This window comes from Podarcis pityusensis (assembly GCF_964106645.2).
Source record: "Podarcis pityusensis genome assembly, chromosome: 1".
NCBI classification, from domain to species: domain Eukaryota; kingdom Metazoa; phylum Chordata; class Lepidosauria; order Squamata; family Lacertidae; genus Podarcis; species Podarcis pityusensis.
Genome location: NC_138028.1, coordinates 119,297,449 through 119,321,923, shown reverse-complemented (window position 1 = coordinate 119,321,923; position 24,475 = coordinate 119,297,449). Strand labels below are relative to the sequence as shown.

General features: G+C 45.7%; 1 protein-coding gene across 4 annotated transcripts in view; it reads left to right on the top strand.

Annotated features, from left to right (window-relative positions):
• Window positions 1–17,882, top strand: part of DCAF17 (DDB1 and CUL4 associated factor 17) — a 29,390-nt gene extending 11,508 nt beyond the window's left edge. For 3 of the 4 annotated variants that reach the window (XM_080971268.1, XM_080971269.1, XM_080971267.1), the window contains 10 exons: window positions 1,566–1,644; window positions 2,499–2,588; window positions 3,380–3,487; window positions 5,306–5,411; window positions 7,332–7,474; window positions 9,319–9,428; window positions 10,711–10,798; window positions 13,215–13,298; window positions 15,426–15,581; window positions 17,259–17,882. In XM_080971268.1, coding sequence (XP_080827394.1) covers window positions 1,566–1,644; window positions 2,499–2,588; window positions 3,380–3,487; window positions 5,306–5,411; window positions 7,332–7,474; window positions 9,319–9,428; window positions 10,711–10,798; window positions 13,215–13,298; window positions 15,426–15,581; window positions 17,259–17,450 — 1,156 coding nt within the window. In that variant the 3' untranslated portion in view covers window positions 17,451–17,882. The other variant, XM_080971270.1, reaches the window with a different exon arrangement.
• The last annotated feature ends 6,593 nt before the right edge of the window (window positions 17,883–24,475 follow it).

Sequence of the window (24,475 nt, the reverse complement as noted above, 5' to 3'; positions counted from 1 at the left end):
TCAAAAGTGCCTCTCCCTGGAATTGATAATTGTATTTCTGAGTCATGCACTCAGGACAGAAGCGCCAACCTTTATCAGATTTTGACCGGCCTTTGCCTTAATCACAGCCTTTCCGTGGAAGCTGGAAGAGGTGATAGCTGCTTGGGTCCCAAGGAAGATTGATTCCAAAATGATTTTAATACCGCTTTCTTACTGGGGAGAGAATGCTTCCGCTTCTTCAGGGCTTGCTTAGTACCAACAGAGCCTCTTAAATAATAAGTGTTGTTTAACAGTGACTGCCATTGCTTACTTCCTTTTGTCCAAGTAGGTCAATCCTTTTTCTTGGCAGTTCCAGAATGGGAAAAGAGCAGCAGGGAATGGCTTGATGGGGTGGCAGCTCTCACCTGACCTCTAGTCAGCTGCTGCCTTCCAGGAGGGTTGAGGAGGTGGCGAGGTCAGTGTGGTGCGAATGCAGGAACCTCGGGTTGGCTCCTCTGCTATGTTTGCACTGCAGCAACACTGTTAGAATTCCTGCTCCGTGATTGCAGTCATGGGATTGTTGTCTATCACATGACTGTATATGTTTTGACTCCACAGAGTGGGAAGTGACGGAGACAGGATGTTCGTGTTACTGTGTTCCATGAAGTGGGACTATTGTCCTTTGTTCTTTTTCTCTTTGCGGTCTGATGCTAGAGAGAGAGAGGGAGCCATGTTGCAGTGCTCCATGTATGTTTATATGTAAATAAAGTAAAGGTAAAGGGAGCCCTGAACATTAGGTCCAGTTGTGACCAACTCTGGGGCTGCGGCGCTCATCTTGCTTTATTGGCCGAGGGAGCCAGCGTACAGCTTCTGGGTCATGTGGCCAGCATGACTAAGCCGCTTCTGGTGAACCAGAGCAGCCCACGGAAACACCGTTTACCTTCCCACCAGAGCGGTACCTATTTATCTACTTGCACTTTGACATGCTTTCAAACTGCTAGGTTGGCAGGAGCAGGGACCGAGCAACGGGAGCTCACCCCGTCGCAGGGATTTAAACCACCGATCTTCTGATCGGCAAGCCCTAGGCTCTGTGGTTTAACCCACAGCGCCACCCGTGTCCCTGTAAATAAAGTAGATTAGCCAAAATGCTGAGTTGCTGAGGTCTGTCATGCGAACTGCGCAGACTCTGCAGATCCCTAAGTGTTCCGATGTCTGTTGGCATCGGTCACTGTGATGTTCGGGCAGAAGAAAGCTTTTAAAGCTCCCGAACGATCGACCAGGAGGGAGGGAACATGCCAGTTAGGCATGTGTCTCTGCCAGGGTCCTGCTTGAGTGTAGGCTGAGCTCCTGACAAACACAACCCATCAGAGGTCAAGCAGAGCGCCACTGTCCACCGTTGGTAGAAGGAAGGTCCTGAGAGAGTGAAGTATTTAAAGCATCTCAGCGAGGGATTTGCCACAGGCCCCATATTCTAAAGGACGTTGAAAACAAAGCAGTTCACTTTCCCAGAAAATAAATGGCATTTCATTTTGGTTGAGAGTAGGACCCTTGGCATTTTGTTTTGGTCCGTTTACCTTTTATTTGGTCCGTTTACCTTTTACCACTAGATATCTAAGTTGGGATGTTCCTCAAGAGGTCATGGTTGTCAAGTCAGCTCAGCTGAAGCTCCCTGTGACCGCACGGCAGGTACGTTGGCTGGAAAGAATTTGCTTTCAAAAGGAGACATTTAGGGGTGCTTCTCATGTCACGCTATATAGGAAACCTCAGGAACTGTTTCTCCCTGATTTTGCTTATGGGATTACTGTGCCTTTAAAGGGCAAGGATACTTGGGGCATCCGAGTCTATAATGTATCTCAGAACTTTGGGAGTCCCTGATCTGACTCGAGATGCCTTGTGAACAGCGTTCGAAGCTCCCATTGTTCCAGGCACGTTTGCAACAAGGAATTTCTTTAGCACAAGCCGTTTCTGAGCTCTGGGCGCAGTACTGCGCCTAAGATTTCAGATTAAAGCTGCAGAGTGGAAGGAAAGGAAGAGCTTTTTCTGCCTCCCCACTTCCAGCCACTCTCTGAAGACCGGAGAAGAGACCCTCTTAATAATATTAAGGGGGTGGGCAGGGGAAGGACTAGACCATGTGAAAAATGAACCTAATATTTTAGCTGCAGTTCTTTCATTTTCAGCTTTGAATCCTTGTTATAAAAAAAGTGCGCCTAGACATTCTGTTGTTGCGCCCATAACCTGGGTTTAAGGTGCCATTTAGCTCCTAGCTTTCACATCTCAGTTTCTAACACTGCTTGTTAATGGCTCGATCCAACTTGGGCAATCTTATCCAGATCACCCCACTCACCTCTTAATTCGGGAAGTACAGAAAGCCAATCCACACCCCTAGTGCGTCTGTTTTCAGAGTGGTAGCCATGTTGCTCTCTCCCGAGAGATTATACCATCATAAGTGCTTGAGGAAAAAGATGATCATTCGTATCTACCTCTGTCCCATCATGCCCAAGCTGAAGTGTGATAACTGTTTCCGGCATGTTCCTTCCTAGGCTGGCATCCCGCAGTCTGTGCTTTTCTTCCTTGCCGTGTTCAGAGTTCTTCCGCTTTCGTTCATCGGGATGCTAGAACTTGACAAAAAAGTAAGTCTGTTATCCTAGGGGTTAGTAAAGGGACCCCTGACCATTAGGTCCAGTCGTAACCGACTCTGGGTGCGGCGCTCATCTCGCTTTATTGGCCGAGGGAGCCAGCGTACAGCTTCCGGGTCATGTGGCCAGCATGACTAAGCCGCTTCTGGCGAACCAGAGCAGTGCACGGAAACGCCGTTTACCTTCCCGCCGGAGCGGTACCTATTTATCTACTTGCACTTTGACGTGCTTTTGAACTGCTAGGTTGGCAGGAGCAGGGACCAAGCAACGAGAGCTCACCACGTTGCGGGGATTCGAACCGCCAACCTTCTGATCGGCAAGTCCTAGGCTCTGTGGTTTAACCCACAGCGCCACCTGCGTCCCAATATCCTAGGGGTTAGCTGGCCTCTTTCCGAGTGTTCTCAGAAAGTAAAGCCATCAATCGGTACAAATTGCTAGTTTTAGAAAGCCTGAGAAGCCATTATTATTATTATTATTATTATTACTATTATTATTATTAAATTTACGTATTTTCCCTTGTATAACACGTCTCCGTGTATAAGATGCTCCCTATTTTGAGGGACTCAAAATTAAGAAAATGGGGGCAATTGCCCCCGTGTATAAGACTACCCCCCTTTTTAACATTATTTTTTAGTAAAAAAAAACTAGTCTTATACACAGATAAGTACGGTATATACCGCGCTGTATGGCTCCAGGTCCTAATTTCTAACCAATGCTGTTGATTTTTGTCAAGTGTAGGAGGCCTCTACTGATCTCTTCATTTATTTTCTTTCCACTCAATCCAGATCTTTGGAAACAGCATGACAGACGCCACGTTGTCTCATAACATGCTGGTTGTGACACACAGCTCTGGCCTTGTCAGGCTGTACAGCTTCCAGGCTATCTCTGAGCAGGTAAAGGACCACGAGCAGAATCAGTACAGCGCCGCTGATGCAGAAGTTGTTTTAGAGTAACGTAGCTTACATGCTTAAGGTTGGGGAGAAGCAGCAGACGGAGGGGTGAAGCAAAGGTTAAAAAGCATTGATATGAGTCGGTAACAAATACCCCCTACTGCACATCAGCATAAACTTGGTTCCTGAATCATACAGAGAGGGGGAATTTGCTCTCCACGGAACTCCAAAAGAAGCGTATGGGAAAAGAACAACAACGGAAACAAAATGAGGTCAACTTATTTTTTGTGGGTGGCAGAGATGTGCCTCCCCAGATCGGACTTTCCCACCCCAATGGCCTTCAGAGATTGATGGCAGCTTCTGCCATCCCTGACAACTGGTCATGTGGCTAATGGCATTTGGTGTTCAGTGGGGCGTTTGCAGGGTACCTGGCTGGAGAAGGCCATTGTTCCAAAAAGCGAGCGAGCAAAAATAATAATAAATGGAATGCTTCATGAATTTGCATTTCCAAATTATAGGAGTACTACAATATATCCAAAACAATGGGAAAAATTGGAAGGATCTCAAAAGAGAAGATAGGGACTTGGAAGGTGTTTAAAGGATACTTGCAAAACCATATAAAAAAATCAGAACTCCTATTAGAATAAGCAAGTTCCGTTTTAAATACTGGAATACTAAATAAGATGGATAACAATGTGTAATAGAAAAAGAAGCATGAAATTAGGTTAAAGGTGTGTGAAAGAAAGTAGAAGAAGTGGAAAGAAATTGCAATTGAGTAGATTGGAAGTCTAACACAAAGGTGGGGTGAGGGGTGGTGGACGGTGATGGGAAAAGGAATTATCTGTGGGATTGAGTGTAGGTATGTTTGAACATTTTTAAGGATTGTATGAAATGTATGTTTGTATATTTAAAAAAAGAAAAAGCGAGCGAGCAGTATCATCCTAGGCTTAGCATTTTGCAGTGCCTCAGAACCTTTGTCAGCCACATTCCCTTCTGTGAGCAAACTTCCTCATGCTGGTAGGTGGACAGGACCCTGAGGCAAAACCAGCCAGACTAGGGTGGTCCTTCATCCAGACTAGGGTGGTCCAACACACAGCCCAAGGCCTGCATGTGGCCCTCGAGGCAACATTTGACGCTCTCCAACCCCCAGCCTTCCCCAAGCCAGGTAAGTGAGGCACTGGGCTTGCGGAAGGAGGTGTGAGGGCCCTGACAGTGTCCTAGAGTCCTTCTGCCTACTTCCCAAAGCCTAGTTAGTGCTTTCTCTGCATTGGGAAGGAGGTGGAAGGGCTCTAGGACCCTACCAGAGCCTTTCAACTCCTTCCCAAAGACCAGGGCCTCCCTTACCCGGCTTTGGGAAGGCAGCAGAAGGGGGGCGTCAAATTTTGGCCTTGCTCGCCTCTGGCCCTGCCCAACAAGGCAGTGTGCATCCTGTGGGTTCCCTGCCAAAGTACGGCCCACGTGGTCTGAAAAGTTGGACTGCCCTGATTCAGGCAAGCAAGAGGCATCAAGAGTTCAAGATCACATTCCAGCCAGGCAAGAACGCTTTGGGTGCAAATGAAGGGCCAGTGAGGGGCAAGGCCTGGAAGAGTTCTGAGGACCATCCAGAGAGGCCCTTCTAGGCTTCAGGTTCTCGCTCCGTTTTCATCTGCGTATGCTTCCAGAGATAAATATTGAAGCTCAGATTTAGAAACAAGGAATAACTTAAAAACAAGCAGACTTAAAACTTCCTTAGATGAGAAAACAGTGCAGCAACTTTCTTTAGAATAGAACAATCATACATGTGTCAAAAGAATTAAGCAGGTTTCTTTTGTTTTCTTTTAGTTCACAGTGTGCCAGGTGGATCTGGGACAAAAGTACTTCGGGAACGGCAGAGGTGGGATTGTGGGAAAATACCCCTTTGGGATTCCCTGCAATATTAAAATAACAGGTATTTCTACGGGGTTATAGTTTCATTACCACAAGTGGTCAGTTTCACGTTTTAGAAAAAGCTCTAGCGCTGCCAGTAACTGCTGCTTTTATGTGCATTGGTATAGTAATTGTTTTAGAATTTGTATTAATACTGTTAATGCAGTCCTTTTCGTGTCTCCTCCGAAGTAAGCACCACTGCATTAGTTTGGGCTTACTCCCAGGAAAGGATATATAGGATTACAGCCTTTCTTTCTTTCTCTCTCTCTCTCTCTCTCTCTCTCTCTCTCTCTCTAGCTTTGGACTGTTATCCTGTCCCCTGTGGCTTTGGAGAGCATAAAACCTAGTACAGTCGTACCTTGGAAGTCAAATGGAATCCGTTCTGGAAGTCGGGTTGACTTCCAAAACATTCAGAAACCAAAGCGCGGCTTCTGATTGGCTGCAGGAAGCTCCTGCAGCCAATCGGAAGCCCCGTCAGACATTCAGCTTCCAAAAACAGTTTGCAAACCAGAACGGTCACTCCCAGGTTTGTGGCGTTGCAGAGCCAAAACATTCGAGAACTAAGCTATTCGAAAACCAAGGTACGACTGTACTGTGCAATTTGCAATGTACAATGCAATGTAGCAGCTTCAGCTGGTAAGACAGTTATGTCCATTCCTGGATCAGGCACTAGCTTGACCACTACTGTCCATGCAAGATTGGATAACTGCAATGTGCTCCACATGGGTTCAGAATGCAGCTAGGCTGCTTTGGGGAGCAAAGTACTGCCAGCATATTGCTTGCAAGATTTGCAGTGGCAACCAATCCGTTACCAGGCAGACTTCAAGGTTTTGGTGCTAACATACAAGGCGCTGTGCAGCTCAGGACCAGGTTACTTAGGAGACCACATTATCCCTTATGTATGAAATAGGTCACTGCATTATCCGGGAGACTTCTTCCTTGAAGTTCCTAAAATACGACAGTAGCTCTGAGCTACTGGGCTTTCAGCGCGTCTTATGAGAGTTGGCAGGCACCTAACATGTGTACTTTGTGGAAACAATTGAAGATACTTTTGTTCAGGCAAGCTATCCTTAGTGGTTATTTTGTACTGTTTCGTAAACTGTTTTTGACTATTTATATACTAGTGAATTGCCCTGAGACACACGTGAAAGGCGATTCACAAATTAATAAAATAAACACAATCCGTAAAGGGGAAATGTGATTTCTTGTGGCCTTTATTACCGTATTTTTCGCTCCATAGGGCGCACTGGACCATAGGGCGCACCTAGTTTTTAGGGGGGGAAATCAAGGGGGGAAATCTTATTTTTCCCCCCCAGCCCCAAAGAGCAGCGTACAGGCTGCGCGCAACCTCTCCCTTCTGGAGGGGTTGCGCGCGGCTATGGCACAAGCCAAGGCAGCCAGCGGGATGGATCCCGCTCGCTGTTTTGGCTTCCTCTCTCCTGCCTGGAGAGGCTGTGCGGGGCTAAAGAGGAAGCCCTAGCCCCGTGCAGCCTCTTCCTACCGGAGGGGCTGCGCGCGGCTGTCCCTGAAGCCTGGAGAGCGAGAGGGGTCGGTGCGCACTGATGCCTCCCGCTCTCCAGGCTTCAGCGAAAGCAACGCGAAGCCTTTGGAGCGCGGAGGGAGCGCTCCCTCTGCGCTTTGGAGGCTTTGCGTTGCTATCGCTGAAGCCAAGGAGCCTGCATTCGCTCCATAGGACGCAAGCACATTTCCCCTCAATTTTTGGAGGGGGAAAAGTGTGTCCTATAGAGCGAAAAATACGGTATATTGTCCAGGTGTCTGTTTTGTGCACTGCTAATTGAATGCAAGGTTGCAGGGTTCTGCATAATCATTGTTACACTATAAACTTTTGGCGTTTAGTGGCATAAACTCTTGTGTGTGCGATCTTTAAAGCTTTACCGAAGAACAAATGGAATTATGAAGCTGTTCATGTTAACATTCGCAGGTACCCCAGATCTGCTCTTTGAAGTGTCTTCCCTGGAGAACACATTTCAAATTGGAGGACACCCTTGGCATTACATCATCACTCCTAACAAGAAAAAACAGAGAGGAATCTTCCACGTTTGTTCATTAAAAGACCACACTTTGGTAAATCTGTTCAAGTGTCACATATTGATTATCAATCAGAAAATCATGGGTGTGTAAACATAGGAAAAGAACCATTCAGCATTATTTCCTGATAGCTCAGTCGGTAGAGCATGAGACTTTTAATCTCAAGGTAGCAGATTCCTTGATTGCAAGGGGTTGGACATTCCAACTCTACAATTCTATGTTTCCATGATTCATTTCTCATTGTTCACTTGTGTTTTCCTGATTGCCCCATTTCAAGATAGAGTCGCGTATGTAGAGTCACGTTCAACATTAGGTTGCCCTGTTTTCTGTTTGTATACAGTGGTAAGGTAAAGATAAAGGGACCCCTGACCCTTAGGTCCAGTCGTGGCCGACTCTGGGGTTGCGGCGCTCATCTCGCTTTATTGGCTGAGGGAGCCGGCGTACAGCTTCCGGGTCATGTGGCCAGCATGACTAAGCCGCTTCTGGCGAACCAGAGCAGTGCATGGAAACGCCGTTTGCCTTCCCGCTGGAGCGGTACCTATTTATCTACTTGCACTTTGATATGCTTTCAAACTGCTAGGTTGGCAGGAGCGGGGACCGAGCAACAGGAGCTCACCCTGTTGTGGGGATTCGAACTGCCAACCTTCTGATCGGCAAGTCCTAGGCTCTGTGGTTTAACCCACAGCGCCACCAGCGTCCCGTATACAGTGGTACCTCGGGTTAAATACTTAATTGGTTCTGGAGGTCCGTTCTTAACCTGAAACTGTTCTTAACCTGAGGTACCACTTTAGCTAATGGGACCGCCCGCTGCCGCCACGCTGCTGGAGCATGATTTCTGTTCTCATCCTGAAGCAAAGTTCTTAACCCGAGGTACTATTTCTGGGTTAGTGGAGTTTGTAACCTGAAGCGTATGTAACCCGAGGTACTACTATATAAGGAAACATCCTTGTATTGTTGGATTAAGCACAGACATGAGTACAAAATCTAGGGATAAGATCCCAGGATGTGAGCAAGACGCATGCCACGTACTTTTGTTTTCCTGTTGCAAAGATGTGCATCTTCTGCCCATCTTCCTTGCAACCTTACAATAATATTTGGAGGCAGCACGGTGAAAATAGTGGGTTCAGTATTTAAAGCAGCTTTTCCCAACATGGTGCCCACTTTGTACTGCAACTTACATCAGCACAGCTATGTGCTTGTTGGGGCTGGTGCATAGCTGTCAGCTTTTCCCTTTTCTTGCGAGGAATCCTATTCGGAATAAGGGAATTTCCCTTTAAAAAGGGGGAAACGTTGACAGCTATGGGCTGATGGGATACGGAGCATGACAATATCTGGAGGGCCACAGGTTCCCCACCTCTGATTTTAAAAATATATATATATACTCAGGGGAGGTGTCGTATCCAGTTAGTAGGCAATTTATACAGGCAAGCATTAAATTGTGTTTCAGTCTAATTGCTTTGGCATCAAAATCTGAAGGGCTCATACCTGTTGTAAGCTCATCCCTTTTTTAAATTACTTTGGTAAAGTACCCTTGTAATAAATTAGATGGAAAACTGCATGTTTTATTTCAGATTTTACACTCTTTGTGCCCCTCAGAAATAGATTTCTTAGTGGTCAATGTGGGTTGAAAACAGAACTGCAAGGTTAGCCAAATGGATTATATTCTGGGATGAGATATTGAACAATATTCTGTGAAAAGTGGGACAAATTTGGACTGTGGAAACCAATGTTAAGTTGCCTAAAATAGGACAACACCCCCTACTTCCTTCTAGGTAGATCAGGATACAAATGCGTGCTATAACTTCTCAGTGTACATTAAACGGAGCGGTCTCTTCTGTGTTTGTTTGAGATAACTTACATGTTTTGTTCCATCATTCCAGGCAAAGAACGGTATCCAGGATATGGAATGTTCCTCGTTGGAACCTGACTGGATATCTTTCCACCCAGACACTTCTGGAAGAGTGCTGCATGTGGGACCAAGTTTGATTAAGTAAGTCTTGCTGTGAAAGTAGCCTGTGCCTACCTGTGACTCCATCGTTCTTTAGTCTTCATTGAGGGATTCACTGTCCAAGCTCGCAGGTGGCACTATGGTCTAAACCACTGAGCCTCTTGGCTTGCCGATCAGAAGGTCGGCGGTTCGAATCCCTGCGACGGGGTGAGCTCCCGTTGCTCTGTCTCAGCTCCTGCCAACCTAGCAGTTTGAAAGCACACCAGTGGAAGTAGATAAATCGGTACCTCTCCAGCGGGAAGGTAAACAGCATTTCCTTGCGCTCTGGTTTCCGTAACGGTGTCCCATTGCGACAGAAGCGGTTTAGTCATGCTGGCCCCGTGACCCGAAAAGCTGTCTGCAGACAAACGCAGGCTCCCTCGGCCTGAAAGCGAGATGAGCTCCACAACCCCATGGTCGCCTTTGACTGGACTTAACCATCCAGGGGTCCTTTACCTTTTTATCTTTAGCTGTCCAAGCTGAACTTCTGATTGGCCAAGGTTTCCGTGTCCTTATAATGTGTTTGGGAAAGAGTTAGGCAAATTCATAGCCGTGATAGCTAAATGGAAGCTATATGTTCAGAGGCAGTATGTCTGTGAATACTAGATGCTGGGGGCATGTAGCAATGGTGGGTTGTTGCCTTCAAGCTTCTTGGAGGCATCCTGTTTATCATCTTTATTTCTTTATTGGAGGTTCATTGTTTATCATGATCTTGAATCACCCAACATGAATTTATAGCAATATCACGTAGCTGGATCTTCTAGTTTATATTTTCAAAGGTCATTAATTTCTGGATTCTCAGAACGAAAGAATTGAAGTAGAAATGTTTTACCTGCATGTGCACTCGCATGTACGCAACAGAGTCCTGGACATAGCTGTCAACTTTCAGATTTGAAAATAAGGGATCAGCAGCCTCACCTGTCCCGGGGACAGTCTACGGGATATCTAACAATCTGGGATAGCAGCGGGAAGTAGTGGGAAATGGCACTGGAATAAGGGAATTTCCCGTCAAAAAAGGGAAGGTTGACAGCTATGGTCCTGGATTATGCCCTTTGATACCACCATTACACACAGGAACACAAGAAGCAGCATTGTATGGACTGACATGTGGCAGGTTCTGATTCCACCACCCAAGAGATGCCATATATGTGCTTATTAAAAATGTGCTGGTTCCTGACTCCATCGCTCCATCTCAGAATGCGTAGTGGCTGTGAAATTAGTGTTTTACTTCCCCATCACACCTTCCTGTGAACGTGACTCTCTTGGTTTCATTTTTCTCAACCAGAGTTTTGAAGCTGAAGGAATCTGAAAATAACGCAGAACAGCAGGAAGTTACGAAAGACTTTGTCATACAGGCCAACAGGAGAAATAATGTGAGAATGTAACAACAAACGTGGATTGTTGTTGTTGTTGTTATTATTATTAAACTTTTTTATTTGTGCAATTTGTATATTATAGAGACCATTCTTCTCATTTCACCTCTAGCTCAGATAGGGAGAAATTAACTCTCATTTAGGGCTGGTTCACACATGCAGCTTCCTCACTCATTCACAGTCAAAACTTCTCTGTTCACCTGCGTTAGTACCTTTCAGTGGAGACAACTTTGGACTGGATTTATGAATGGTTATCAGGTGATGAAGATTCATGGGTGTGAATCAATCCTTTGTGGCCTTTGTGTAGCAAGAGGCAGGCTTGGTCCTCTGCTGAAGCTGTGAACTGTTTAGGGATGTGTGGCTTTAAAATGTTTCCATTGCATCTGAAAGTTGTTGCATGGAAGCAGATCACAAAAAGGTACCATTGAAAAGACCTAGAAACTCACCATGAGTTCTTCATGACTTGCATCTGAAGACCTGAAGTTTAGGTGCGGCTCACAAACCGACATATAGGGCAGCTTTTTCAGATAAGGGGTCAGGCAGCTTTGAAAATATAGCGGTGCTACATTTGAAAATCCTTGAGGAGAAAATGTGTGCTGTCAAAGCCTATCAAGAAAAAGTTGCTAACGTCAGAGAAAGATGGGATTTGCCCCTTGTGTGTAAGTTGCTAAATTGTGTACCAAGTGGAGCTAAAAAGAACTATTGTTATTACAGTCGTACCTTGGATCCCAAACGCCTTGCGAGTCAAACATTTTGGCTCCCGAACGCCGCAAACCATGTTCCGGTTTGCGAACGTTCTTTGGAACCCGAACGTCTTCTGTGGCTTCCGATTGGCTGCAGGAGTTTCCTGCAGCCAATCGGAAGCCGCGCCTTGATTTGCGAACGTTTTGGAAGTCGAACGGACTTCTGGAACGGATTCAGAGGTACCGCTGTATTGTTTATTTTCTAAGAACTAGATTTTGTTTTGGAAACGAAAAGGCTTTCAATCCTCGTGGTTGTAGAGCAAAGCTTGGGAACGTGGAGGCAGGGTATTCAAACAGGGTTTTTAAGCTATTTAAAAAGAAGAAATGTTTTCTAGTTTGGGCACTCTCATCAGCCTTAGCCCTCCATGTTCAGTGGTCAGAGAAGATGGGAGCAGGAGCCCAGCAAGATATGACGGGCCACAGGTTCCCCACTCATGCTTAGAACCCGGATTTCCATGGCTCTTACTTTCCATGGCTCTTACTTCCTGTACTCTATTTACCTCCTGATTTATAGCAGGAATGGGGGAAGAGCTGTGAGATGTTGGAGAAACATTAATTACCAAACCACAGTCCCCACGTGAGAGGTGCTTAGATCTAAACACTGAGCAGTCAGCGACATAATATGACGCTGTTGTTTGAACGTCTGCTTTGCGTGTTGCAGTAAGCCATGAGCAATTTGCATCATCTTAGCTCTTCCCTCCTTGTGCGTTGGTGGGAGGGGGACGGGACACAAAAACTGGCTTACCGTTCTGTCTGAAAACAGGGATTATGGTTTGTTTCACTCCTAGCAAACCACAGCCTGTAGCCAAGGTTCGTTCTTGGTTTCCTGAACATGGTTTGTTTGGAGCAAAATGGGCAGACTACCTCAGAAAGTAGTGGATGCATTTGAGGTTTTTATAGAGAGCTTCGATGGCCCTCTGTCAGGGATTCTTGAGCCGTGATTCCTGTATGCCGGGGGTTGGACTAGATGTCCCTTAGGATCCCTTCTAACTTGTATGATTCTGTGGAACAATTCTTAATCCCTGGTTCAGACATAACGCTAAGCAGGGAGGAAACAAACAGCTTAGATCGGCACATTCACAACAAACCATTAAATGTTGTTTACTGTGACATTGAATTGTATTGTTTTTAATGAGCTAGGACATAGTTATGAGAGAGAAATAACATAGCTAATAAAGGGAGGATGAGAAACAGCTTAAACAGTATTTTGAATGTGGTATGAATAAACAACAGTAAAGAATCTTTATCTAACTTTTCTGTGCTATAAATAAATACCCAGCAAGCTTAAAAGCTACTTCTGTAGAGTGCAGTGACTATAAGTCTGTATTTCTGCTGCAGCAGTTGAGAATGTACTGTTGACTTCATTATTTTCCTGAACGCTTTGTAATTATCCTTTAAATCTTTTCAGCAAAGACGCCCAAGAAGACGGTGTCTGTGTTTTTTCTAGGGGCAGTGCGCATTTTTCAAATCGTTTCGAAACTTTAACCAACCTGTCCTTAAGTATAAACTTGCTTAAAATCCATATTTAACAAACAAACAAAAAAGTAAATGAAAACTTCAGTTAGCGTTGTCCTTAATTTTACTATTTGTCTCATTTCTCTCTCTCTCTCTCTCTCTCTCTCTCTCTCTCTCTCTCTCTCTCTCTCCCCTGTCTCCATATTTTAATCTCAAAGATTAAGAACTCTGTAACGGTAACAGCGTCTGGCCGAGTTGTGAAGAAACGTATGACACTATTGGATGATGACCCTGGGCAAGAGGTAACCAAAAATTCTGTGATCTTGAATAAGGCAGCTCATGAAATGAGCCTCGTTGGCTTTGTAGAACTTGCGTTGTATCTGATGCTAGGTCTGCTCAGAGTAGAACCATTGAGATCAATGGGCATAACTGATTTAGGTACATTGATTTCAGTGGGTCTTCTCTGAGTACAGCATAGTTTTATGCAAACGTTTGTGTGTACATGTAAAATATAACTTACTCGTGTGTACAACCACACACACACACACACACATACATACACACACACACACCCTGCTATACAGTGGTGCCTCGGGTTAAGTACTTAATTCGTTCTGGAGGTCTGTTCTTAACCTGAAACTGTTCTTAACCTGAAGCACCACTTTAGCTAATGGGGCCTCCTGCTACCGCTGCGCCGCCAGAGCCCGATTTCTATTCTTATCCTGAAGCAAAGTTCTTAACCTGAAGCACTATTTCTGGGTTAGCGGAGTGTGTAACTTGAAGCGTATGTAACCTGAAGCGTATGTAATCCGAGGTACCACTGTATACCCATTCCTTTTGCTTTTGCTTTTCCCCCATTTTGATCTCTTCGTTTTTTCTAGTCCACCGCTGGTCAGCTAGGAATCTGCCAGCACGCACCTGGAAAACTAACTTTCTGCTAAAAATACAGCTTTTTGTGTTCTCTGTTCGCGGGGGGAGGGGGGAATGAGGGGTACTAGTCCAGCGAAATGTTAGGCTATGCTTTAGAAATGTCAGGCTAGCACTGTCCTAGATATCGTGAAATGTACAGGGAATCTAATTGGCCGGTGAGCATTTTGGTTATCTGACTGTCCGGTTTGACTGCAATGCCTGCGACCGATTTTCTGCTATTTGCAAGCCTGAGGTTCATGGAAAAGGACGGTAAACAACCTAGGCAAAACACTACAGATCTGAACAGTGTGCCCCCAGCATCATTAGCAACTATTTTTGGAATCCATTTTTCACCCTCCCATCAGGAACTGGAGCCGAGAAGACACAGCCACAAGAATTCTAATTCCTCCGCTTCTGGAAACTATCTGCAGCCTTGTTTCCATGGAAATGAATACCGACTGGGTGAAAAACATGGCAAGGGTTCCTCCATGGCCTTTAAAACCTGTAGTTCATTTATATTCAGTTACCAAATTTAGAAAGAGAGAGAAAACACACACAAGCAGGCGGAATTTTACCCATGGTATGCCTGCTGTTGGATTTTGTGGTTTAAATTATTACCATTATTATTGTTTATTGGATTTATCTGCAGCCCTGTACCTGGAGGTCTCAGGGCAGTTCACAGAACAAAATCAAAATATAAAACCACAAAATATATAATCGGAATAAAAACAACCACCCAACAACCCCTCCCAAAAAACACATTTTAAAAGGGCATAGGATGTCAATCAAATCAACCAAAGGCCTGGTTAAAAAGGAGACGTTTCTGCCTGGCACCTAAAGGTGTGTAATAAAGGCGCCAGGCGAACTTCCCTGGGGAGTGCATTCCATAGACGGGGAGCCACTGCAGAGAAGGCCCCATTCTCGTGTTGCCACCCTCCGGACCTCTGGAGGAGGAGGGCCTCAGAAGATGATCTCAGGGTCCGGGTAGGTTCATATGGAAAGAGGCAGTCCTTGAGGTATTGTGGTCTTGAGCTGTTTAAGGCTTTATAGGTCAAAACCAGCACTTTGAACTGGGTGAAAAACTTTAAAATGTTTTTCTGGATTTGGGGGCTGCACCCCAACTAAGACACACGGAGAGATTGTGCTTCTAGAGGCTCCAAGTGAAAAGAATAAAAAACTTGAATGGCTGGAAAGCAAGAGGCAGCAATTGATGACAGGACCATTTATAAATTACAGCCGTTTCTCTATTATTATTATTATTATTATTATTAATAATAATAATAATAATATATTTATACCCCGCCCATCTGACTGGGTTTCCCCAGCCACTCTGGGCGGCTTCCAACAAAATATTAAAATACAATAGTCTATTAAACATTAAAAGCTTCCGGAAACTTCTTTTAGACTTACTATTCTTCCGTCTGTTTGTTTTTACCTGTGCAATAGCTAGGAGGTGTTTTAAAATACTGTGGCTAAACAACTTAACTTTCTGAGTAACCCGAGCTCCTGTTTTTAATAAGACTTTCAAAATTGTGGACTATGAAGATGAACTGAATTTACTGTCCGTTGTGGCAGTTACTCAGATAGGAGCTGATGGGGCTGCCCACCTCGACTTCCACTGCAACGAGTATGGGACTCGACTTAAGAGCATTCCGTTTGCGGAATCTTGGGATGTGGTGAGTATAATCCCACTTAACGTACCGTACTTTCCCATGTATAGGACTATGTTGTTTTCTTTAAAAACCATGCTAAAAAGTGTGTGTCGCCTTATACATGGGTAGTGCATAGGGCAGACGTTTGATTGGTTGCTGCCGCGGCTTTCAGTGGCTATTGTGCGTATTATTGGTTTCTGCATCAATGGGTGGTGTTGATTGGCTGGCGCTGTGGCAGTTGGGCGGGCGATTGGCAGCTTCTGGCAGCGATGGTTCAGATGGGAGGCGGATTTTCGTCAATACCCCCTAAAAAAGCTCAACAACCCTGGTAAAGTAAAGGTAAAGGGACCCCTAACCATTAGGTCCCGTCGTGGCCAACTCTGGGGTTGCGGCGCTCATCTCGCTTTATTGGCCAAGGGAGCCAGCGTACAGCTTCCGGGTCATGTGGCCAGCATGACTAAGCCGCTTCTGGCAAACCAGAGCAACATGGAAACGCCGTTTACCTTCCCGCCGGAGCGGTACCTATTTATCTACTTGCACTTTGACGTGCTTTCAGGTACCGCTGCAGCGGGAATGTAAACGGCGTTTCCATGCGCTCTGGTTTCCCTCACGGTGTTCCGTTGCGCCAGAGGCAGTTTAGTCCTGCTGGCCACATGACCCGGAAAGCTGTCTGTGGACAAATGCCGGCTCCCTCAGCCTGAAAGCGAGATGAGCGCTGCAACCCCAGCCGCCTTTGACTGGACTTAACCGCCCAGGGGTCCTTTACCTGTTGACAATGAGCGCTTTGCTGGTGGATTGAACAAAACGCCCCCAACGGGCTGCAGGCTCCATCCAGCCGCTTTTTGCCTTCAGCAGCCGCCAGTTCTGTTGCGTCACAGCAGACTCCTCTCTCTGTCTCTGCTTTCCTGCCTCTCATTCTCTCCTCCCTGCCCTGCCAGCTGAGCATAGTTGTAAGCCGTCCCTTATTTGGCGGGAAAGTCCCTTATCCCAGCGCCGTGTCCCGCTGCTGTCTTTTATTGATCCCTTAAATTTCCCGGGTTTCAAAGGAAGCAGCTCCTCTCCCTCCCTGCCTGCCAGCCAGGGAGGAGGGAGGCTCCAACTGTGTTGCTTGGCTGTGTTGCTCACCCAATAAGGAGTCTAAGAACGACTGGGGGTGGAGCTTGCATGCCTTGTGCTGATCAAATCGGCCGCGTTGCCTGGGGACTTGCCTTTGCTCAGCGCTTCCCAGCGGACAGGTGACGGTGGTTTTCCTTGCTGCATCCCCTTTGCCAGGTTGCTGCGCTGTGGGAACCACCGCTTGAGGCTTCGTTTGGCTGCTGGTTGACTAAAATCCCTTATTTTGGCTGCTGATCCCTTATTTTCGAGGCTGCTGGTCCCTTATTTTCAAATCTGTAAGCTGACAGCTATGCAGCTGAGGCTCCACCTAATCTCCAAGTCCCAATCAGCAACTGCCATGGCCAATGGTCTGGGATGATGGAAGGAGTTCTCCGACAACGTCTTAGGAGCCATGGGTTCCCCATCACTCTGGAGTAGAGCTTATATTCACTGGTTAGCCCAAGCTTCATGTTATAACTTGCTTGCTGCAGAGGGATGTCATATCTAGGCGTTGTTCACCGCAAAGCCCTGTGTGTCATAGGGATACCTTCCCCTCCCTGCCTACCTGAAATGAAAATTACTATTTTCTTTGTTCTCTCCATGCAGACATACAACCATGAAGTTTACTTTGACAGAAATATAGTTGTGCACATAGAACAGAAGCCTAGCAGGATCTACAGCTGTTACGTTTACCAAATGACCTGCAGTAGTTCTAAGGAAGATGAAGACATAAAGAAGGTGAAAGGAGAACGACTCTTTTGTGAAAAAATGGGGAAAACTTTTGAGGTTTTTTTGTAGTTCTAGCCATTTTAGAGACTTTGCACCGGAGGATTTGTAAACCTCTTTGAGCTGGTTAATAGTTGTTACTCAGCTTCCTCTGTGTAAATATACATCCTTTTGTAATGAAAAAAAAAATTCCACTACATATTTATTCCCACTACATATTTATTTTGAAGTTGTTTTACACGTAATGAAATGCGAATTGCGTTTATTTGCAATGTTTTCAGGAGGCAGAAGGGGTCGCTACCCATTTGGATGAAGAGCAAAGATACCTTTCGATGGACTAGTTTCTACGACACACAGACTTTCAATAGCTCAAAACTACATTTGTAATAATAATTTTATTATTTATATGCCGCCCATCTGACTGGGTTGCCCCAGCCACTCGGGGCGACTCCCGACACAATTTGAAAATACAATAAAACATCAACCATTAAAAACTTCCCTGAACAGGGCTGCCTCCAAATGTCTTCTAAAAATCTGATGGGAGGGTGTTCCACAGGGTGGGTGCCACTACCAAGAAGGCCCTCTGCCTGGTTCGCTGTAGCTTCATGTCTCCTGGTGGGGGAACCACCAGAAGGCCCTCGGAGCTGGACCTCAGTGTCCAGGCTGGACGATGGAGGTAGAGACGCTCCTTCATTTATGGTTTCTTTAAAATGTTTATCTTCTTTAAGTGAGACCACAAATAGAATTGCAGTACAGCCATCTTCAGATTCCATAAAACAGTAGACTCTGTAGGGAGCAAGTTCATGCTCAGTTGACCTAATGCTAGAGCATTCATGAGCAAATGCTGGATGACATAGTCTTATCAGTACAGTGGTACCTCGGGATGCGAACGGGATCCATTCTGGAGCCACGTTCGCATCCTGAAGTAAACGTAATAAGTGATGGCACGTGCGCGGGTCACGTTTTGTCACTTCCGCGCATGCGCGTGACGTCATTTTGAGCGTCTGCACATGCGTGAACGGCGAAACTCGGAAGTAACGCACTCCGTTACTTCCAGGTTGCCGCGGAGCGCGACTCGAACGCACTCAACCTGAAGCACATTCAACCCGAGGTTTGACTGTAGTGAGAAGGGAGAGCAGGGGCTGGACTGAGCACTTCCCTCAAACAGATGATTGACTTATCGCCAATTACCGTATTGGCCTGAATATAAGCCTCACTTTCCCCCCAAATTCCGACCGTGAAAAGTTAAAGTATGACTTATATTCGCAACCTTACCGTATGCAGCCAGGAGCGCGGGACAAACAGCGCCAGGAACACGGCAAAGCGGCGCCTGCCCCGTCCCCTCCCCCAAGACTGGGAAGGGAGAGAGTGAGGAAGGGAAAAGTCCGTCGGTGTCAGGAGTGCGGGCAGGAGCCAGGCCCTGTGACCAGTAGGGCTTCGCAGGACTGGGGCCTTCCTAAGTGTGTTCTGGAGAGGCAAGGCGCGGCCGCACAGGTGAGGCTGCTTGGTAACTCGCACCTGGTGGCAAGAGCCGGGAAGGGATATAAGGTCAGCATTTCCCTTCAGCTCTTTGCCACAGCAACTTGTTTCCTTCCTTGCTGCGTTTGGCTTTTTCCTTCCTGATCCTCGGACCTCGGCTTCTTGACTCCTTGTTTCTCGACCCTCGGACCCTTGACTTTGTGACTCCCTGCTTCCTGACCCTTGGCTTCTGGACTCTCGTTCCTGCTCCCACCCTGCCATCTTGCCCCGGGTCCCGACGTCCTCAGCCGGGACTTCGATCGCCTGTAGACCGGACCACGACAGTCAGCAACATAGCACAGCTCCCCATTCCAGTATGCAGCCAGGAGCAGCGAGGATGGAAACAGCTTATATTCGGGTATTTTTTCTTTTCCAATTTTAAAGGTGTGGCTTATATTCGGGTGTGGCTTATATTCAGGCCAATACGGTATCTCAGTAACGTTACCAAGCGGGGCTTGCAAGTGGTGTTAACAGTGTGCAGCAGTCCACTTCTAGACGCACATATAATTGGGCCAGGGCCCCTGTGGTTCAAACTTCATAACAGTTTTACAGCAGTAGGGATAGGAGAAGAGATTCAGTTCAGTTCAGGTTCAAAGCCAAACCGATCCAATTCTGAAACAATACGAGAGCCAAAACACAACCATCGTTCGAAATTCATGCTTGCCAAGATTTTTAAATGCCGTTCTCCAACCAGCCAGTGTTTACAAAAAAACACAACAACCACATATACGTGAGGAACCTGTGCATGAACATATTCTTGAAAACATACAAAAATGCTATGTTGAAATTATGTTGCTTGCAAAAGTGTGTACATGTCAAAACTGCATAGAAAAATCGTTTTATCAGGAGAATTTGCACTAAAATGCTGAAGAACCTTCATGAGGATTTTTGTTTTTTAATCACAAACTGCTGCAGAAATGTGGAGAGCCGAGTTTAATATTGGGGAAATGAGGAGCTGTGAGAACTGAAATTGACAGATCTTTCCATCTCTATCTAGCAGTGGACTGGATATCGGAGGATAATGGCCCCAAAGAGTCAACTTGGCTGTTCCATACTATTGTTTGTCCTGAATTTGGCAAGATTGTATGTTTTCATTCTCAGATATGTTTGTACTGGCTTGGTGCAAGCTTCCTTTTAGAGCTTTCCTTTTTAGCCAAAGCATTTCCCAAATTCCACTCAGGGCAAGGTCTGAGGGGGACTGTCTTTAAAACAAAACTGGAAATTCATATGTTGTCGTCGTTTCTTTTATTCTCACAGCATATTATCAAAAGTCATGCATTTGTTTTAGATTTACAAAACGTTCTTCATTCTTCTCCGCATTTTCATCAGATATCCTGTCCACTCGATGGTGAAAATATATCATTACTAATCTGCACACATACACCTGAAATTGAAAGAAGTGCAAGTAGATAAATAGGTACCGCCCTGGCGGGAAGGTAAACGGCGTTTCTGTGCGCTGCTCTGGTTCGCCAGAAGCCGCTTAGTCATGCTGGCCACATGACCCGGAAGCTGTACGCCAGCTTCCTTGGCCAATAAAGCGGATGAGTGCCGCAGCCCCAGAGTCGTCCGCAACTGGACCAAATGGTCAGGGGTCCCTTTTTATCAACAACAACAACAACATACAGTCAAACCTTGATTCCTGAATGGCTCCGTTTTGGAATGTTTCGGCTCCTGAATGCCGAAAACCTGAAGTAAATGCTCCGGTTTTCAAACGTTTTTCGGAAGCCAAACATAATAATAATAATAATAATAACAATAATAATAATAATATTTATTATTTGTACCCCGCCCATCTGGCTGGGTTTCCCCAGCCACTCTGGGTGGTTTCCAACAAAGATGAAAAATACACTAAAATGTCACATATTAAAAACTTCCCTGAACAGGGCTGCCTTCAGATGTCTTCTGAATGTCAGGTAGTTGTTTATCGCTTTGACATCTGATGGGAGGGCGTTCCACAGGGCGGGTGCCACTACCGAGAAGGCCCTATGCCTGGCCTCTCGCAGTGAGGGAACCGCCAGAAGGCCCTCGGAGCTGGACCTCAGTGTCCGGGCAGAACGATGGGGGAGTAGACGCTCCTTCAGGTATACTGGACCGAGGCCGTTTAGGGCTTTAAAGGTCAGCACCAACACTTTGAATTGTGCTCGGAAACGTACTGGGAGCCAATGTAGGTCTTTCAAGACCGGTGTTATATGGTCTCAGCGGCCGCTCCCAGTCACCAGTCTAGCTGCCGCGTTCTGGATTAGTTGTATTTCCCGGGTCACCTTCAAAGGTAGCCCCACGTAGAGCGCATTGCAGTAGTCCAAGCGGGAGATAACAAGAGCATGCACCACTCTGGCGAGACAGTCCACAGGCAGGTAGGGTCTCAGTCTACGTACCAGATGGAGCTGGTAAACAGCTGCCCTGGATACAGATTTGACCTGTGCCTCCATGGACAGCTGTGAGTCCAAAATGACTCCCAGGCTGCGCACCTGGTCCTTCAGGGGCACAGTTACCCCATTCAGGACCAGGGAATCCTGCACACCTGTCCGCCTCCTGTCCCCCAAAAACAGTACTTCTGTCTTGTCAGGATTCAACCTCAATCTGTTAGCTGCCATCCATCCTCCAACCGCCTCCAGACACTCACACAGGACCTTCACTGCCTTCACTGGTTCTGGGGAGCTTTTTCCTTTTTTCTTCATTGACTTTGCAGACCACCCTTTGATCCTTGGTTGTTGAACGTTTTGGAAGTCGAACAGTCTTCCAGAATGGATTACCTTTGACAACCGAGGTTTAACTGCCATGATAATAATAATGATTTATTATTTATACCCCGCGCATCTGGCTGAGTTTCCCCAGCTACTCTGGGTGGCTCCCAACAGCATATTAAAAACACTATAAAACATCAAACATTAAAAACTTCCCTAAACAGGGTTGCCTTCAGATGTCTTCTAAAAGTCAGATAGTTGTTTATGAAGCCACAGGCGGCCTCTGAGACTATAGGTTTGAGTATTTCTGTGGTGGCTGTCACGAATGGGATACATTTACCTTCCCACCTAGCCAATGCTAATGAGATATGACTTGGGAAATCATACCCTCTGAATTAATTCGGTCTGCTCAACAGTTAAGTAATACGAGAGGAATGGAGAAATACTAAAAGCTTCCATATGATCCCTGTGGGAAGACAGCTTTCTCGACGTTAAAGTGAACTCCTGGCTTAGGGAAGAATTGAGGAAATCGTGCTTTTGAAAATGTGCATAAGCGCAGAATGACATCTGCAGTAAGTAAAGGAGGTTCACTGCCCTGCCACCGATTTAATCTCTGTTCAGGAATGGACCGTAGGGACATTTTTGAAGCAGGAAGTCTCAGGACTTGAAAGCAGGAAGTTAAGAGTTTGTTTGTTTGATTAGATTTATGTACCGCCCTTCATCCCAAGATCTCAAGACGGTTCACAGAATAAAATATGGGAGAAAAACACGTAAATAAGTAAAACAAAACAGCAAAAGAATAACCCCCTCTCCTTTCCTCCTCTACATAAAATTCCCATGATCCCTGACCAAAGGGGTCCTGCTAGCTAGGGATTATGGGAGATGTAGTCCAAAAACATCTGGAGAGACCCAAGTTTAGGAAACACCGGTGGGCTGTGGCAGGTGCCCACTTATGCCAGCTCTTGACAGCTTCTGTGGGTCAGATGGAGAGAAGGCAGAAAATGTGGGTCAGAAAATTGTTTTTCTGAAAGGTGTTTTTTTTAGGAGGTATTTTAAGATAAATATAGTGGAAAGGTTGATTCAAAGGCGAATGAGCATATTCTGAACATAAGAGTAGAAAAGCTTTACAGTGGTACCTCAGTTTACATACACTTCAGGTTACAGACCCCGCTAACCCAGAAATAGTACCTTGGGTTAAGAACTTTGCTTCAGGATGAGATCAGAAATTGCACGACGGCGACAGCAGCGGGAGGCCCCATTAGCTAAAGTGGTGCTTCAGGTTAAGCTCAGTTTCAGGTTAAGAACGGACCTCCAGAACGAATTAAGTTCTTAACTCGAGGTACCACTGTACAGTGTTACCTCGGTTTACGAACTTAATCCATTCCGGTAGTTCGTTCTTAAAGCGAAATTATTCTTAAACTGAGGCGCACTTTCCCTAATGAGGCCTCCTGCTGCCAGCGCCCTTCCACCATTCGGATTCCATTCTTAGACCAAGGTAAAGTTCGCAAACTGGGACACTGCTTCCAGTTTTGCAGAGTTCTTAAACCGAATCATTCTTAAACAGGACTGTTCTTAAACCGAGGTACCACTGTATGGGGTTGCAGCGCTCATCTCGCTTTTCGGGCCAAGGGCATTTGTCCACAGACAGCTTTCTGGGTCATGTAGCCAGCATGACTAAACAGCAGTGGGAGGCCCCATTAGCTAAAGTGGTGCTTCAGGGTAAGAACAGTTTCAGGTTAAGAACGGACCTCCAGAACGAATTAAGTACTTAACCCGAGGTACCACTGTACTACTTCGGTTTCTTATTTTCCTGAACTCACTGTGACGGGGTAAACAAGGAGGATAATTCATGCTTTCCAAGGTCTTATAGAAGAACCTCTTCTTAGAAATACTTTATACTTTATTCTTTATATAAAGAACAGCTTCTATCCGTGGGCTGTTAGGCTGTGGAATGAAAAGATAACAACAGGGCAACTGACTTTTGGGTTTGGTGTGTGTGTGTGTCAGTAAACGAGGGGAATTAAGACTAAGAGAGCTGAGTGGGGGGTGCTCGTGTAATCTCACTGTATACAAGTTGTACAAGTGACAATAAAGTATTTCAATTTCAATTTTAGAAGATGCCTCTCATTGAAATCCAGATATAATTCAATCACCAGCAGCAACAAAAGTCTTGCTCCTGTGTGTGTTTACAATATTATTCATCGGTTTTAGGAGGAGCAATATTTATGCTAAGAGAATTCCACATTGCCAAGCTCTCTCCTATGAATAATGTTTCTTCCTTGCCTCATTTCAACCTGGACATGTTTGCCTGACAGTTCATGGGATGGTGAATCTTAAAATTGTCACTGGACCCAGACCCAACAAGCATAATGCGTGCTTGTTTCAGCGCTCTCTTATTTATATCAAATCAATACTTGGATAGAGCATTGTTTTCTGTTCAATAGTATTTAAACGGCATTTGTCTGAAGCTATTTGTTAAAAGTGATGTATTATGATTCTTTCAATAACGGGCAGAGAAAAGACAAGATTGTTAAACGTGTGAATTAATGTGCTACATGCATTGATGGTGATCCTGGAAGTACAAGTGATAAATTATTAATGGTGGCGCACAGTCTAATGCACTGTAGCGCCTTTTTTTTTTTAATGTCATCATTTTTGCATGGTCTCATTACAGCAGGGTTGTAAAAGTATCACCGCTGTCTTCATGAACAGAGTGGAATAAAGCTTTTTACGGACTCTCTCTCTCTCTCTCTCTCTGCATTTGACACATTAAAACACACACACACACAGCCTAGGGTTGCCATATTTCAAGAAGTAAAAATCCAGACACAGTTGCTGAGCTGTTTTGGGGCGAGGCCAGCAAAACACCTCAGATAAACAAGTGGCGCATGCCGC